This window comes from Falco peregrinus, unplaced genomic scaffold (assembly GCF_023634155.1).
Source record: "Falco peregrinus isolate bFalPer1 unplaced genomic scaffold, bFalPer1.pri scaffold_29, whole genome shotgun sequence".
Classification (NCBI taxonomy): domain Eukaryota; kingdom Metazoa; phylum Chordata; class Aves; order Falconiformes; family Falconidae; genus Falco; species Falco peregrinus.
Window position 1 is genome coordinate 2,194,306 of NW_026599598.1, and position 17,842 is coordinate 2,212,147.

The 17,842-nt window shown below is 50.3% G+C and overlaps 1 protein-coding gene across 1 annotated transcript; it reads right to left on the reverse strand.

The window, feature by feature from the left end:
- On the reverse strand, positions 1–8,851 carry LOC129783329 (olfactory receptor 14J1-like; the record flags this gene model as incomplete). Its single annotated transcript, XM_055793316.1, has 2 exons — positions 1–171; positions 8,390–8,851. Coding segments are annotated over 2 exons (633 nt in total), but the record flags the coding sequence as incomplete, so codon positions are not given.
- Positions 8,852–17,842: the final 8,991 nt, after the last annotated feature.

A 17,842-nucleotide genomic window follows, 5' to 3' on the forward strand; every position in this document is an offset into this window, starting at 1 on the left:
CTAGCCGTAGGTACTGGAACGTTCCACTGGGCACTGGGTGCTGCTGGATATGTGCCCGTGTAGCACAAAAAGCGTTACCACCAAGATGGTTGGGTAGATGTACACGGGGAGGGATTTTTCCTGATATGACTGACTGAGACACTGGACAACAGTCGGTGGTGAACAACTTACCTGCGGAGATACAGGCAGAATCAACCACCCCTTACAGAGAGACCCACTGGGTTTCACTCTTCTGCTGGGTGGTTTATTCCTTGGCTTGGGGCTGCTGAATTGGGGAAGGCAGTGACAAAGAGATCCACAGGAGTGGAAGAGATGGCCAAGGACACTGCAGGTGCCATAAACTGCACTCTGTATGGCAGAGACATTGGCCGTACGCAAGGGGACAACCCTTGGGTTCTCTTGGTGACTTCCAGCCTTGCCCGTGCCCTTTGCCTTCCATCTCACGTTGCCCTACGCTGTCCCACAGCTGCTGCTTTTCCCCGGCAGGCTGCAGGCACCCATCTGGCTTCCCCACCTTGCTCTCACCCTGCCCTTGCCACACATGCACTCATGTCTGCCCACCCTCACACGCTGTGCCTGCAAACACACAGACATGGACTGATCTCACACGCCTTCTGGGCGACGTCTCCCACCACAGCACAAGCCCCTGAGTGACATTTCCTCCTCCTGACCTCCAGTCTCCACTTTCCCAGCTGCACTGGGTGGCAGTGCTTCTCCCTCCTGCTCTTCCCTACCGCCAAGGAAAGCTCCACCACCTGGGAAACCACCCTTCAGGCGGGCATCATTTGGGTGGAAGAAGAGACCTCAGGGGAACTGCTCTGTTTCTACTGGACCATGTTTTGTCTCTGCTTCTGCGCCTCTGTTTTCCCTTCTTCCCCCTGCTATTCCATCCCAACTGAGCTCTCCAGGGAAGTGAGTCAATGAGTCCCAGAATATCCCAGGTTGGGAGAGGCCCCTGTAATGCCCTTGTCCAGCTGTCCTGCTCAAGGCAGGGTGAACTGGATGGCATCTCTCAAGGGCTCTGCCCACTTTGGCATCATCCACAGAAGGGTCTGAAAAGCCACTTTGTCAACTTGTGCTGGGAGACAATAAAGACATTCAACACAGCTGGCCCAACTGCTTGCACTGGAAGATGCCACTAGTCAGTGGCCACCAGGACGACTTGACCACTGGTGACATTTGGTCTTGAGCCCCTGTGGCGTATGATGCACCGACTCTGGCAGCGGATTGAAGGCACGAAGACATTCGAAGACACTTTATTAAAATCAAGCAAGCCTTTTATACCTTTGCAGGGGGCTGACGTGTCAGCCTGTAACTGTGCTCAGCAAGTTTCCACTCTGGGCTCTTCTTTTACTGCAGACACAGCAGCTCAGCTGCAGGAGCAGGCTGGAAACTAGGACCATGCGTGGCAATCAGTTAGCTGAGGGGAATGTGCTCGGGCTTGTCTAGACAACAATCAACATGATGAGCTTGTCTAGACAGCAATTAACATGATGAGGCCTGTTTGCAGAGCACAGGGGAGCGGGAAACGGATGGCGCCAAAGTTGGCGCCAAAGTTGGCGCCAAGGAAAGGCAACATCTTGCTGTTAATTAGCCGCCAATCAGGGATTGCCTAGTATGCAAGGCTTAGCCTCAGGAACCAATTGGTTTAAGACGCGCAGCCTTTGAAAGTGTATATAAAGTTGTGCTCCTGTACAATAAACCGACATTTGCTTGCATCAAGCTGCGTCCCGTCTCCTCATTCGCCGCAAATTGGTGACCCCGACGTGATACGTTTAAGGATCTAACGTGAAGGGCTCTCGAATCGCCTATCTGAGCGACATGCAGCGAATCCCACAGAACTTTGAATGATCTGCTGAAAGGAAGCAGGAGCCGGCCATAAATCCCTCCGGAGGTGAGAGGTGAGCTGTGGGGAATCCATAATGGGGAATCAGGCTTCGTCCCCAGAAGGAGACGTTTATGAGCTTATGAAAGGTCTTCTTAATAAACATAAGAAAAATATCTCTGGACAAGACCTTAAAGCAATGCTCAGGTGGGTGCAAGTAAATATGCCCGCAGTGACTGCATCTACAATTTTTACGCGGGAACTTTGGGACGACACAGGGGTGAAATTATGGGATTCTGCGACAAAGGGCAATACTGAGTCCCACCGTCTGCTCTCTTCGTGGAGAGCTATTTTTGAGACTATGAAAGCAGAGGAAGGAGAGGAGGAGGAATCGCAAGCTCCTACAGCTCTTTCCTCATCAGCCTCTAAGTCACAGTGCTCTAGACCCCTGGGTGTCAATGCAGTGGGGTATCCGCCAGAAGAAGATCCTTTTGACCCAGGACCGATAGACCGTGAAAAAGAACCTGATTTATACCCTCCTGATCTACGTGATGTGTGGACAAAAATAAAGAAACAAGCCTTAAAGGAGGGGGATTTGGACATGGCTAAAACTATAGTTGCTCCGGTCTTGTATTCTCAGGGTCGGGCAGGGGGAGCACGATGGGAGGCTCTTTCTTTTTCGGTTGTTAAAGAACTGCGCCGCACGGTTACGGAACATGGTATTTCTTCTCCCTATTTTATAAGCCTGTTATCTTCTGTGTTTGATACTTATATCATGACTCCTCATGATTTGAAATCTTTAGCACGATTGTTACTAACCCCGACTCAGTATACGTTGTGGGAGTCGCATTGGAGAGGAGGACTGCAAGCACTCCTGCTCACGTATGTTAATCATAATGATCCTGTATTAGCTGCATTAACAATAGAACATCTTATGGGCACATGTTGATCCGGTAACACAGGCTCAACACTGCCCCCGTGCGGCTCTCGAGGCAATTAGAGAAGAGGCAAAAAAGGCTTTTTTCCAGGTTCCTGATGTACAAAAGCCACAAAAAGCTTTTACTACCATCACTCAGGAGTCTCGAGAACCTTATATGCAGTTTATTGATAGACTAAAACAGGCTTTGGAACGTCAAGTAGATAATGCGGAAGCTCGGGATATATTGCTAACAAAACTAGCTGTTGAAAATGCTAATGCTGATTGTAAAAGGTTATTGAAGTCTCTTCCCAACCCAAACCCCACTCTGGTGGAAATGGTGGAAGCATGTAACCGAATCGGTACGGTTGACCATAAGTTTGAAGCTATGGCTGCTGCTTTTGCAACAATGCGTGGTGTGGGGAATTGCTATGGTTGTGGTAAGCCTGGCCATTTAAAGAGAAATTGTCTTGCGCGGGCTGCGAGGAATAAACAACAACCTCCTGGTCCTGGAGTTTGTCCGACATGTCGGAAAGGGCGTCATTATGCTAATCAGTGTCGATCTAAGTATGATTTCCAGGGACAACCGATACAGGGAAACGGACCGCAGAGCGCGGGGCAGCGACGCGCGCAGACACAAATGCCACAGCTGACATTTCAACAACCTCGGAGAGAAGTACCGACACCTCAAGTCTCTGTCCAGCAACCTCAGGCAGCGCAGGATTGGACCTGGCAACCTCACACACAGTAATGTTGCTCGATTCCTCGGTTCATTTATTATCAACAAATGTCAAAGGACCATTACCCCCTGATACACAGGCTCTATTAATTGGTAGATCTTCCACAACATTGTCTGGTCTATTTGTTTTACCAGGTGTTATTGACTCTGACAGTGTGGACGAAATTAAAATTATGGCATGGACTCCATTTCCACCTTGTACGATACCTCAAGGTAGTAGAATAGCGCAATTGATTTTGATCCCGGCAGGGGTAAGCTCTCTTACCTCTGATCACCCTCCGCAGAGGAAAGGAAGTTTTGGATCTACAGGGTTACCTCACATTTTGTGGGTACAATCCATTTCTCCACAGCGACCTATGTATCAGTGTACCCTTATTTACAATGACCAACAAATAGCACTAAATGGGATCATTGACACTGGAGCTGATGTCACAGTAATTTCTCAAGCCAAATGGCCTCCGCAATGGCCACTGACTAATGTCTCTCAGGCACTGGCTGGGATAGGGGGGACCGGTAATAGTCGTCAGAGTTTGGAACTAATTCAAATTCAAGGACCAGAGGGACATGTGGCTTCTGTTAAACCTTTTGTGCTACCTGTCCCTATGGTTTTGTGGGGACGTGATGTATTGTCACAATGGGGAATGTCTATCCGTACACATTTTTAGATGGGGCCATTGAAGTGCGTGACACCCTAAAAATAACTTGGAAGTCTGATGTTCCTATTTGGGTGGATCAATGGCCCCTTCCTTTGGAAAAACTTCGCGCACTTCAAAACTTAGTCTCAGAACAACTGTCCAAAGGACACATTGTGCCCTCTACCAGCCCATGGAATTCACCAGTTTTTGTTATTAAAAAACAAACTGGCAAGTGGCGCTTGCTCCATGATCTCAGAAAAATTAATGATGCTATGGAAGATATGGGAGCCCTCCAACCCGGGCTCCCGTCTCCAACTATGATCCCTCGACACTGGCATCTAACTGTCATAGATCTTAAAGATTGTTTTTTCAGTATCCCATTGCATCTAGATGATACACCAAAATTTGCCTTTTCCATTCCAAGCATCAACATGCAAGCTCCGTTGCAGAGATATCAGTGGGTTGTACTGCCACAAGGTATGAAAAATAGCCCTACAATGTGTCAATGGTATGTTGCGAAAATACTCAGTCCTGTCCGAAATGCTATGCCTACTGTGTTATTGTATCATTATATGGATGACCTTTTAGTGGCAGCACAACATCACGAAGTCATGGAGAAAGCTGTAGCCCTTGTCACAGATGCCGTGAATTCGGCAGGTCTCTGTATAGCACCAGAAAAGGTCCAAAAGTTTCCCCCTTGGAAATATCTGGGCTGGCGAATAAGAGCACAAACTATTATTCCTCAACCATTGCAGATCAATACCAATGTAAGAAACCTGCATGATGCACAAAAATTACTGGGAACAATAAACTGGGTTCGACCATTATTGGGAATTTCTAATACAGACTTGGGTCCTTTGTTTGACCTACTAAAAGGGGACACTAATCTTTGTTCTCCACGTAATCTTAACCCTGAAGCAGATACATCTTTACAAAAGGTTGCCTCGGCTATCGCTTCTCGACAGGCCCACCGATGGGCCCCTGAATTACCTTTTTACTTGATTATTTTAAACCCTGTACGACAGCCTTATGCCCTGATATTTCAATGGGACCTTCAGAACTCGGACCCCCTGTTAATCATTGAATGGATCTTTTTACCTAACCAGTCTACAAAAACTATTTTGACACAACATGAAATGTTTGCCTCTCTGATTGTTAAAGCTAGATCACGCCTGCTAACCTTATCAGGGAAGGATTTTGTCTGTATTTGTCTACCAATAACAACAGTATACTTAAAATGGCTTTATCAGCAATCAGACACCTTTGTTATGGCACTTGCCGACTATACAGGCCAAATAACTTCTCATCCACCTTCACACAAACTGTTTAACATTGATTTTCGTCTGATGTTAAAACCCAGAAGAAGCGAACAACCCTTACAGGCGCTTACTGTCTTTACAGATAGATCAGGCAAATCACATAAATCTGTTCTTCTGTGGTGGGATGATCAACGGAGACAATGGGACTCGGACATAGAGACAGTCTCCGGTTCACCTCAAATAGTAGAACTGAATGCAGTTGTTCGTGTTTTCCGGAAATGGAACGTACCACTCAACCTTGTTACTGATTCTGCTTATGTTGCAGGTATTGTTACACGAGCTGAAGCTTCTGTGCTGCGGAATGTTTCACATTCACAACTTTTTACCCTGTTACAGGAACTTATTTTCCTTTTGGACTCTCGATCTGCACCTTATTTTGTTATGCATATTAGGTCTCATACCTCACTACCTGGTTTTCTTGCAGAAGGCAATCGACGAGCTGATCTACTGACATTACCAGTTCAAGTACTGCCAGACCGTATTGCACAAGCTAAACTAAGTCACTCTTTTTTCCATCAAAATGCTGGAGCTCTTAAGCGACAGTTTGACCTTACTTCTCAACAGGCATCAAGTATTATTGCTGTCTGTCCTGATTGCCAAAAACACTCTTTCCTATCAATTGCTACAGGAGTTAATCCTAGAGGATTACAAAGCCTACAATTATGGCAAACAGATGTCACACATTATTCTGAATTTGGTAACCTTAAATATATCCACTCTTCCATTGATACATTTTCAGGTGCCTTGTTTGCCTCTTGTCACACAGGAGAAAAGGCACGAGATGTTCGTAGACATTTAATGCGTGCTTTTGCTACTTTGGGTATTCCCTTAAAGATAAAGACAGATAATGGTCCAGCTTATGTTTCAACCACTATCAAAACCTTTTTTGCCCTATGGGGTGTAACTCATATTACTGGCATTCCTCATTCCCCCACCGGTCAATCTCTCATTGAACGGTCTCATCAGTCTCTAAAGCGTTTATTACAACAACAAAAAGGGGGAATGGGAATGGCTATTCCGGAGGAACGGTTACAGAAAGCATTGTATGTTTTTAATTTTTTTAATTGTTCTTTAATAGATAACAATCCACCGATAGTTCGACATTTTACTGCAAATGCCTCCTTCGAGGCACGGGTTAAAGCCCCAGTATTGGTCCGAGATCCAGAAACAGGTAAAATTATGGGACCATATCCTCTTGTTACATGGGGAAAAGGTTATGCTTGTGTCTCTACAGAAAAAGGACCTAGATGGATCCCAGCGAAGAATGTAAGACCTTTCCGTGAACCTTTATTGCAGACAACTGATACCGACACCGACCCTACAGAATGAAATAAAAACTGTGTGAAGATTACTGTTTAGATATAGTTATGTAACTACATGAATGATTTCTGCCCTGAGCCTGGTGGCGCATACAGCTGCGGTTTGTGTCCGGGCTCAGAGATGTAAATAGGGGCTTCTCTGTTATGGTAAAGTGTCTCTCTTTGCATAAAAAAGAGAGGGAATGAAGGGAATGACCCCAGAGGTGTGTTCAAAGAAGGCATGCGATGTTTGATGTTTCGAACTTTTTGATTGAACCAGTTCTTGTTTGGTGTGCCCTTCCATCTATGTATAATGTTAATTTAAAAGAAAGATGATATTGTTTACACTTTGTCGATAATTGTCTTTCTGTAGATGTTAATGTAGTAGGAGGCTATGATAGGAACGTGTATCGCAGCGGTTCTTATCTTACCCAGAGTAACAGTAGGAAAAGCATTAAAGAGTTAAATCACCTTGTTTGGTAGGCAGTTAAGAATGTGAGTCAAAATTGCTACTGCCTTTGTTGTTGGTTCAGGGACATGGCTGTGAGGATTTTGATGGTATGTGCTGCGTGGATTTTAGGCGCCCCACTGCAGCAACATGTTATCAAAATCTGAGAAAATTTCAGCCTTTTTAGCATTCATTCACTCAATTGGCAGTATTGTTTGTTTGCTATTGCCTTGGTTGCTGTCATGTTTGCAAGGGCCCTGCAGAACATGGCAAACCTGGTACTAGCTGTTCAAAAAGCAAAAAGGGGAAATTGTAAAATTGTACGGAACAAGGACAGTGGGTTATTTTGACATTGATATCATGTCTTAGTTGGTTTTTTATTTGTTCTATTACTTGTGCCTTGGTTTTGCTCGGTTTCAGGGGTTCTTTTTGTGCAACAGGAAGGGGGAGATGCAGGAGCAGGCTGGAAACTAGGACCATGCGTGGCAATCAGTTAGCTGAGGGGAATGTGCTCGGGCTTGTCTAGACAACAATCAACATGATGAGCTTGTCTAGACAGCAATTAACATGATGAGGCCTGTTTGCAGAGCACAGGGGAGCGGGAAACGGATGGCGCCAAAGTTGGCGCCAAAGTTGGCGCCAAGGAAAGGCAACATCTTGCTGTTAATTAGCCGCCAATCAGGGATTGCCTAGTATGCAAGGCTTAGCCTCAGGAACCAATTGGTTTAAGACGCGCAGCCTTTGAAAGTGTATATAAAGTTGTGCTCCTGTACAATAAACCGACATTTGCTTGCATCAAGCTGCGTCCCGTCTCCTCATTCGGCACCAGGGAACAATTCCTGCAGCTTGTTCCTGAGCTTGGCTTTGGAATTAGTGCCAGAAGTCCAAACATCGGAACTGAGAAATCCCCCTTTTATTATAGAGATGTGAGACAGGATTCAAAGTTAATTGTCCACCCACGCACATGTACAAGGACACCGGGTCAGACAGGCTGGGTTCCCACGTGCAACGGATTCAGACATTACTAGACAAACAGGATTGTCACAAATAGAAGACTAAACGCACTGGAGTTTCCAGAAATTAATTGGAAATGCCTCGTGAAGGGACATGGATAATTCATTGCTTCTGAGATAAATCTCACTGCATCAGCTTCTTCAGTGCGTCCTTCAGCTCCTGGTTCCTCATGCTGTAGATGAGGGGGTTCAGTGCTGGAGGCACCACCGCGTACAGAACTGCCACCACCAGGTCCAGGGATGGGGAGGAGATAGAGGGGGGCTTCAGGTAGGCAAACGTGGCAGTGCTGAGAAAGACGGAGACCACGGCCAGGTGAGGGAGGCACGTGGAAAAGGCTTTGTGCCGTCCCTGCTCAGAGGGGATCCTCAGCACAGCCCTGAAGATCTGCACGTAGGACAGCACGATGGAAACGAAACACCCAAAGTACAAAAAGGCACTAGCCCAAATAAGCCCCACTTCCCTGAGGTAGGTGTGTGAGCAGGAGAGCTTGAGGATCTGTGGGATTTCACAGAAGACCTGTCCCAGGGCATTGCCGTGGCAGAGCGGCAGTGACAGTGTATTGGCCGTGTGCAGCACAGCATAGAGAAACCCACTGGCCCAGGCAGCTGCTGCCATGTGGACACAAGCTCTGCTGCCCAGCAGGGTCCCGTAGTGCAGGGGCTGGCAGATGGCCACGGAGCGGTCATAGGCCATGACGGTGAGGAGAGAACACTCTGCTGAAAGGAAAAAGAGAATCAGGAAGAGCTGTGCTGCACATCCTGCGTAGGAGATGTCCCTGGTGTCCCAGAGGGAGTTGGCCATTGCTTTGGGGACAGTGGTTGAGATGGAGCCCAGGTCGAGGAGGGAGAGGTTGAGGAGGAAGACGTACATGGGGGTGTGCAGGTGGTGGTTGCACACTACGGTGGTGATGATGAGGCCGTTGGCCATGAGGGCAGCCAGGTAGATGCCCAGGGAGAGCCAGAAGTGCAAGAGCTGCAGCTCCCGCGTGTCTGCCAATGCCAGGAGGAGGAACTGGGTGATGGAGCTGCTGTTGGACATCTGCTGCCTCCAACCATAGGGTCCTCTTCATGAAGCAAACATAGTGACAAGTCAGGAAAGACTTCTGTGAGCCAAGTGAAAACCCTTTCTCCTAGTTGTGCCCCTGGTACCCCATGTCCCCCCCCTCTGCCGTTCCCTGCAGAGCCGTGGCTGGAGCTGTGCTGAGTGCTGGCCGAGTGTGCTGTGAGGAGCAGGGGCTGTGCCCGCTGGCTGCCCAGCAGTGAGCCCTGCTCTGCAGCAGGGGCTTCATGGGAACCCTGGGGGCAGGGGCCAGTCCAGTGCAGACAAGACAATGGCTCATACGTTCCCAAAGGCTCAGCACCCCACTTCTAGGCAGGGACATCCAGGATTTACCTTATACCCTGGAAGCAGCATAGAGGTTGGGTGGACACCCCAGAGGGATGTTTAAGGGTTCCGACCATGTGAACTTCTTGAAGGAGAGTCAGCTCCATCCCCAGCCTCACAGACTGCACTGCCCACAGCTTCACAGATTAGAGGAAACCTGGGACACCTCCTTGCTGTGCTCACATCGGCACAGGAGGACTCACAGGGTCTGTGCCTGAGCCTGAAGCTGAAACTCCCATTCCAACAGAGCCTGTCAGTTTTCCCAAAATCATCTGAGCAAAGCCGGGAGAGAGACAGATGGGCACACTGGAATGCCTTTCCCTTCTCAAGCCCTGCACAGCACCTCCCAGACCAGAGCAGTGCAGGACAGCCACGCTCGACGCCTGCAGCTGTCCCTGCCAGCAGCTCTTTCTCTGGCCCCAGGGCTCTTCCCTGCCAGCGCTCACAGAGCCCAGCTCAGCCCCTGTGTGCCCAGCTCTGCCCTGCAGCCGCTCTCTGTCTGCACAGCTGGAAGAACAGCTCCCCCAAAGCCGGAGGGAAAAGGAGAGCTGATGCTGGTTTCCCCTGCAGCGTGCTGGGGAGGGAAGGCACTTGCTCAGCTTCCTCATCAACCTCCCTGTGATGCTTTCAGCATCTCAGCCCCTGCTCTGACCTACACAGCTGAGTTTCCATTGCCACCAAGCGGAGCCACAGAAAAGGGGCAGCAGAGATTCAGGCAAGCACAGAGCCAAGCCGGAAACCCCGGCCATGAACGTGCTCAAGGAAAGTCTTCATGGAAATGACCTGGAGCTGTGAGCAACCCTGTCACATGCAGCACTTACTCAGAAGAACAGGGACCTTGCCCTGCTGAAGGTTCACTCCTTGCACCCCACTGTCTCCCCGCAGCCGCACGGGAGCCCCCCGGCAGGCTGAGAGCTGCCCCTGGCAGGTGGCAGAGCCCCTGCCCCAGCACACAGCCCCCTGGGCTGCAGGGACCCTGCTGGCAAGGACAGCCCTGGGCACCCCTGCCTGCACAGCCACCTTCACAGCCCTGCAGCCGGCCCTGGCACAAGGCAGCCCACATGCCCTGGCCCTCCCACGCTGCAGCAGGGAAGCCCTGCTCTGCAGCACACTGGCCTCCTCCACAGCACAAGGCTCCCACACGGTCCCACAGGCTGGGGGGGCCCAGCTGCTGCAGACCCGGCTAGGAACTGCAGAGGCATTGCCCTGCAGCCACACACTTACCGGCTCCAGGGCTCTGCAGATTTCTCCAGCAGGGAGCTCTCAGCAGCCTCCCACCAAGGGCTGCTTTTGAGCTCTCCCTGCCTCCCTCCTCTGCCCCTCTGGGCTCCCTCCAGCTGTCTCTGGGGCTGCAGGGGAACCTGCTGGGCAGCAGGATGAGGCAATCCCTCATGGGCCCTGCCTCACCTGGGGGGACACACTTATTTCCAGCAGTGGCAATTCCCTTCCTAGAAAAAAAAGCTTTCAGCATGAGAGTCACCTTTTGTTAACCCTTCAGAAGCCAGCACAGAAGGAAGTTCACAGGAAAGCAGCTCAGATCTCCAGTGTGGGGTTTTGCTGTGTGATGTCTTCAGTTACTCTCACGCAATGTAGGCATGTAACTCGGGGTTTGTGGTCTCAGGGCTCAAGACTCAGCTCTCCCTTGCCCAGGCCATGTCTCTGCTCTGAAGCAAAGCCTTTGCACCCACGGGCTCGGGGACACTTGGTACCAGGGTGCCTTATGGCCAGGCAGAGCTGGGCTGGTGCCACAGCTGGGGGGCTTCAGCCCAGATGTGCAGCAGTGCCCTCAGCCAGGGGCCCACGCAGAGGCAGCTGCAGCCCGTCCTGTTGCAGACAGAGCTGTGACACTGAGGGAACCCAGTGCCAAGGCAGCTGGCAGAGCTCAGCACAGCTGCTCGGCAAGGACAGCAGCCTCCAACAGGTCCAACATTGACAATGGAGTTCATGCTTGTGAGGCAATTCCAGGGCACCCGAAGGAGCGTTCCCTCCTTCGGCACAGGCCACAGCCTGCCAGTGTGTGACCTGGGGCCTGCACTCTGCTGCTCTCCTGCCTCACTCCCCTGGGAGATGAGACTCCACCATTGCTTTGCTCCTAGAACCAAGGTGGACACGAATGATGCAGGGTTTCAGATCCAGGGGAGCATCACAGCTGCTGGCCCATCTGGCAGCTGTGCTAGAATGCCGATGTAAAGAACCTGCAGACACCTAAAGGAGCATTGTCACTGTGCTGCCCTGTGGCTGTCAGCGGGTGGTTACTTGACCACTGGCTTGCAGGATCCCACCAAGCCTCTGTCTCGCTGCTCCCCTCCTTCTTCACTCACCTTGATGTCTGTAGGGTTGTTCTCTCACATCATTCTCACTCCTCTCCCGTTGTGTTTTGTCCTTTCTGCCATAGGGTATCACGGAGGTGCCACTGCGATTGCTTATTGGCTCAGGTTTGGGCAGGGGCTGGTCCATTTTGGAGTCAAATGAAAGTGGCTGTTATGGCCATGGAGTCAGCTCTTGATCTCTTCTCACCTTTGCCAGCCCTACAAACACCTCCAAACCACTCCCAAACCCTTGCCATGTAAACCCACAGGATCTCTAAATTCCCCAATCAGATGTCAGGTTACTGATCCTAAGGTTTCCTCACGCTGCTTAAATAAGACTTTTCCCCTTCCTCTCCCTGATTTAGGTGATTTCAGAGCAGTTACCCTGAACCACACCTGTGTCACCTGGGCCAAGCTCAGACATGTAACAACAAAAATAATAATGGGTACCAAGTGCCCAAGGTCACACACCAGCAAAATGTTTTGTTGCAGAGCATGCTGGGGCGGTGGGCAGAGGTCACTGTGAAGGTGAAATGAGATGTCCCTAAGGAGAGCAATCCATGCTGTCCTTGGGACCAGAGACACGCAGGGCTGGACTGTGCAGTGCTGCAGGAGAAGGCATTGCTGCCAGTGATGCCTCTGCCGCCCGAGAGGACACGTGGTTCTGGTGAAGCTTATATCCAGAAAGGACAAGGTGCTTTTGATTGTGTCCTTGACAATGGACATCCCGTGATGCAGGGACACTTTGAAAATCATTGGTCTGTTTCTCTATTGCCTCACCACAGCGATGACTTTCAACAGTGCTGGCTAACTGGGGAGGCCCAAGAAGGCTGAATGTTAGTCACGTGCTGCCCACCTACAAGAAGGGCAGGAGGGAGGATGGGGATAACTACAGGCCTGTCAACCTGATCTTAGTGCCAGGGAAGGTTGAGGAGCAGATCGGCCCGAGCGCCATCACACAGGAGGTGCAGGAAAACCAGGAGGTCAGGACCAGCCAGCATGGGTTTATGAAAGGCAGGTCCTGCCTGATGAATCTGATCTGCTGCTGGGACAAGGTGACCTGCCCAGTGGATGAGGGAAAGGCTGTGGATGCTGTCTACCTGGACCTTAGGAAAGCCTTTTGGCTCCACCTCCCACTGCATTCTCCTGGAGAACCTGGCTGCTCATGGCTTCGGTGGGTGTTCTCCACGCTGGGTTAAAGCTGGCTGGACACCCAAGCCCCAAGAGGGGTAGTAAATGGAGTGACATCCAAATGACGACGGCCCATAAGGAGTGATCTTTCCCCAGGGCTCAGTGTTGGGGCCAGTCCTGTTTCAGAACTTCATCAATGATCTGGATTGAGTGCACCCTCAGTGAGTTTGCATACAGCACCAAATTGGGTGGCAGTGTTGATCTCCATGAGGGCAGGAAGGCTCTGCAGAGGGATCTGCACAGGTTGGAGTGTTCAGCTGAGTCCAGTTGTATGAAGTTCAACGAGGAGAAGTGCCAGTTCTGTACGTGGGTCCCAACAGCACCACACAAGGCTACAGGCTTGGGCCAGAGTGGCAGGAAGGCTGCCTGGTGGGGAAGTACCCTGAGGGTGCAGGTTGACAGATGGTTGAGCATGAGCCATCCGTGTGCCCGGGTGGCCAAGAAGGCCAATAGCATCGTGTCTGGTATCAGAAACAGTGTGGCCAGCAGGACCAGGGCAGTGATGGACCCCCTGTACTCGGCACTGCTGAAGCCACACCTTGAACACTGTGTTTCCATTTGGGGCCCCTCACTTCAACAGTAATGTTGAGGTGTTTTAGTATGTCCAGGGAAGGGCAACAAAGGTGGTGAAGGGTTTGGAGCCCTGGACTGTTGAAGAGCACCTGAGGGTACTTGGGTTGTACAGTGTGGAGAAGAGGAACCACAGGGCGGATCTTTCTGCCTGAAAGGATGTTGTAGACTTGAAAGGTTAGGTTGTAGACCTGGAAGGTGGGGTAGGTCTCTTCTCCCTGAAATTCAGTGACATGACAAGAGGAAACGGCCTGAAGGTACACCAGGAGAGGTTTCGATTGGATAAGAGGAAAAACATCTTCACTGCAAGGATGGTCAGGCATTGGAACAGGCTGCCCAGGGAGCTGGTAGAATCAGCAGCCCTGGAGGAATTTCAAAAGTACATAGATGCAGTGCTTCGGGACATGATTTAGTGATGGGATTGGCCGTCCTGTGGTAACGGTTGGAGTTGATTATCTTTAAGGTCTTTTCCAACCTAAATGATTCTCTGTTCCTATGCTTCTATGATATTGCAAGCCGAGCTAGACCAGTTGCTGAGCAAGTTGCTCTAGCTGACCCTGCCTCAGTTGGAGGGTTGGATTCGATGATCTCCAGTGGTCAGTCCAACCTGGAAAAAGAAGCCATGTATATGGAAGCTCATATATAAATTGTGTCAACACAACTACGGAAGTTCATGTGAATAATGTTTCTCCACTCAAATGGCTTGTGGGAAATGAATTTGATAAATCTGAACGAAACAAGGCTGCTTTTCTGTGGTCAGGTCATAGAGCAGAAGGAGGGTGATGGAGGGGTATGTTATTAAAAGAGTAACTGGGTCTCAGGAACTCCATGACAGGAGGACGTGCCTGGCTGTGAAGGGGCCTGTGAGGTCAGTTCTGTCTCTGGAGGTGATAGGCCAGCAACAGGAACATGGCTGGGAAAGTCCTTCTGCCAAGCTACAGCACAGGACCTCTCCAGGAAAAGGGCTGGGGTACCGGCTGTCATGTCCATTTTGCCTGTGCACATGACAGAACACCAGCAGGCACAGGGCTTGGTCACGTCTCGGGGAGAAGCTGAAAGGCCAGCAGCAGCCATGTGGTTTAGAAGGCCATGTGGAGGTGATTTCACTTTTTTGAGGGGAAAGACCACTAAAATAGCTATTGAGTTAGGTTCCCTGCTTGGAAGGCGGTTCCTGAGGTGGTAAAGCTTTGCTGGGCAGTGGGAAAAATCTCAAGAGAGGAGAAAATGTGACAAAGGAAAGCTCTGATGGTGGAGAGTGGCTATCGGGAGGAGGAACTGTCACTGCAAGGGTCCTGCTGCGGTGCAAGAGCTCAGCCAGAGGGAGCCTGGATCAGCCCATGGTTTGTGTTTCAAGGAACAGCCGGTGAGAGTGGAGGTACCTCAGCGAAGGTATGGCAATGTTGGGGTGAGAGCAAGGCAGGGCAGCGAGATGGTGCCTACAGCCTGCAGGGAAACAGGGGCAGGGCTCCAACCATGCAGGACAGCCTGTGGTGAAGAGGGCAGAGGGCGCTGGCAAGGCTGGAAGGCACCAGTAGAACCCAGGTCTGTGTCCCCTTGGCTGTGGCAGCTGTCTCTGCCTCGGAGGGCCATGACAAGACATGATGTCCTCACGGCACGGGGGCATCGTTGCCTCCTTGCAGCCCCATGGGGAAGCTGGAAGTTGCTGTGCCATTGCTGTCCTTCACTGGGCATTGGATGCCCACCTTCCATGGTGCCCAGGCAGAGCCCTGAGCCCTGTGTGAGGGACAGCACCCACCTCCCCACAGGCTGCAGGTCACGCCTTGGCCTTCCTGCTTCATCAAGCAAGCCAAGGCTTTGCTCAGCAGCAGAGCTGCCTGCACAGCGCCTTTGCCTTCCTGCACTCACAGCCTCCAAGGATGGGCTCTAACAAGGCCATGGGGAGGCTTTCTCAGCCATGGCCCTCAGTGGGGCCCATTAACGCTTCCAGATGCTGTGGGCTTTGCTCCTGACTTGGTGTTCTTGAGAGGTTTCTTCAGTCTCCTCTGAACACCTGAAGTCCACAACACCACAGACACCCTGGGCTCATGACGAGGGAGAACGCCCTGACGAGCCCTGTCTCTTCCATCAGGGACATCTGGTCTTCAAGGCTTGAACACCTCATAAGTTTCAGAAGTATAGTTAAAGAGGAAGGCAGGTAATGACCACTATGGAGAAGTGATAGAAGACTTTTCCAATGGCAACTGATGCAGCATGCCTCCTGAGGAGTTGTGCAGAGGTGGGAAAAGCAGTCCCTGGAGCTCAACACGGTCTGGACAGCCTCACTTCTCACCTCCCCAGCCCCACTGTTTATCTCCTCAGCCCCATGGCACTTCCATCACTTGACATCAGACTTCTCCAACCAGCTCTGCAGGTGAATATAGGAAGTGCTTGGCAGTAATTATCGGCTGCTTTCCTTTAGAGAAGAGGGTGTAAACAGGAATAAGAGAGGGATTGCTTATCAGGGTGTGTGTTGGGGGAGTGGGTTAAAAATTAATATGTAAAAATAAATTTCTCAGCTATCATATTGTTAGTTCAAGCAAATCCCCATGAGGTCTATTGCCACAACTGAAGAGTTGCCCGTAGGGAATATTAGAGACACTACTGACAGACAGTCCAACTTTTCCACTCTGAACCTTAAAGCAGAAGCTACATAGGTAGAACGGATTGGAGTGATCACAGAGGAAGAGGAGAAAGGCATTTGGAGATAAACTTCTTAACCCAGAGCTGTAAATCAGGAAACCAGGACGTCAGCATATTCCAAATTTCTTCAATTTCATAGCAGGTGTGAACTTCCTGGGACTCATGACAAATATTAGGATGCTTCCAAATTTTTTTTATATCTGTAGAAATTCTCCAACTATGACCTACGTATATGCAACAACTGGTATTCTCTGAGGGTTGCCCTCTGGTGCCAGAGTTCACCCAGAGGGAGCCTGGATTGTCCCATGGCTTTGAGTTGCAAGGAACAAGCAGGGATGAGGGGAGAAACTTCAGAAAAGGCAGAGAAATGCGGGTGTGAGGGCTGGGTAGGAAAGCAAGGAAGAGTCCAACCCCCAGAGTGGAAAGAGGTGCCACATGGACAGTGTAGGGCAACTTGCAGTGGAGATGGCCCAGGGCTGCAGCAGGGCTGAATGGCCCCACAGGGGGCTGAGGCCTCTGTCCCCCTGGCACTGGCAGCTGCCCATGTCACCAAGGCCTGTGACAGGAAACGTGATTTGGAGGGTCTTATGTTCTGCCCTCCAAGAGCCTGGGGGTCAGGGCCGGGTCTTTCTGCTTCAGAAATAATCCAAATGTGTTTTGCAGCATTACAGCCACCGACACAGTACCTTTGCCCACCTGCAGGTCTGGCCTCTAATTAGCTGCTCTAACGAGTCCATGGGGACGCTTTGTCAGCAATGGCCCTCAGCGAGACCCATCAATGTTTGAAGGTATTTTCAGTGCTGCTTCTGACTTAGATTCCTTGAGTGGTTGGTTCAGTCTGCTCTCAGCAGCTCAGGTTCATGGCAGGAGCCCGCAAGGCCCTAATGAGGTATTTGCCGTTTTGTCATTTCCTTCAAGTCTTCAAGACCTGTGCAGCTAATTGAATCTGTTCCATTTGTGCAGATAAGAGAGAGGATTTCAATGTGCACTTCAAAATAATTATTTTTTATTTCATAGGTTGTATTTTGCTACTTTTTAGGTTAGAGACGTGGTTCTAGCAGCAATCTCCAAGTGATAATGATACAGAGGATCTCCTCAGGAGGTCTGGACTGGTAGGAAACACAGTCCCTTGAGGTCTGACACAGGATGGACAACCTTGCTGTGAATGTCCCCAAGACCACCCTTTTTCTCATTGTCCCCTGGGACTCACAGCCCTTCTCCTTACATCAGACTTCTCCCCTCAATTCTGCAGGTGGGTGCTGCAGCTCCTTTGCACCATCCCCCACCTGTTTGCCTTAGAGGACTGGCTGCACACAGGTGCAGAAGAATTATTCAGATCTGCAAGCACTGTGAAGAGTGATCAAGTGTCATAAATAAGCCAACAGCCTCCACAAGCGGATGCCATGTCCAAGCTGTCTCTGATGAGGTGCCTTTCTGCAAGGGACACTCTCATGAGAAACATTTTAGGTGCTAGATACGGAAATATAGATCTAAACACAAGGGAAGGGTTGGGTAAGGAGACAGTTTGGCTGCGGGGAGACATGCAAGCTTTTCC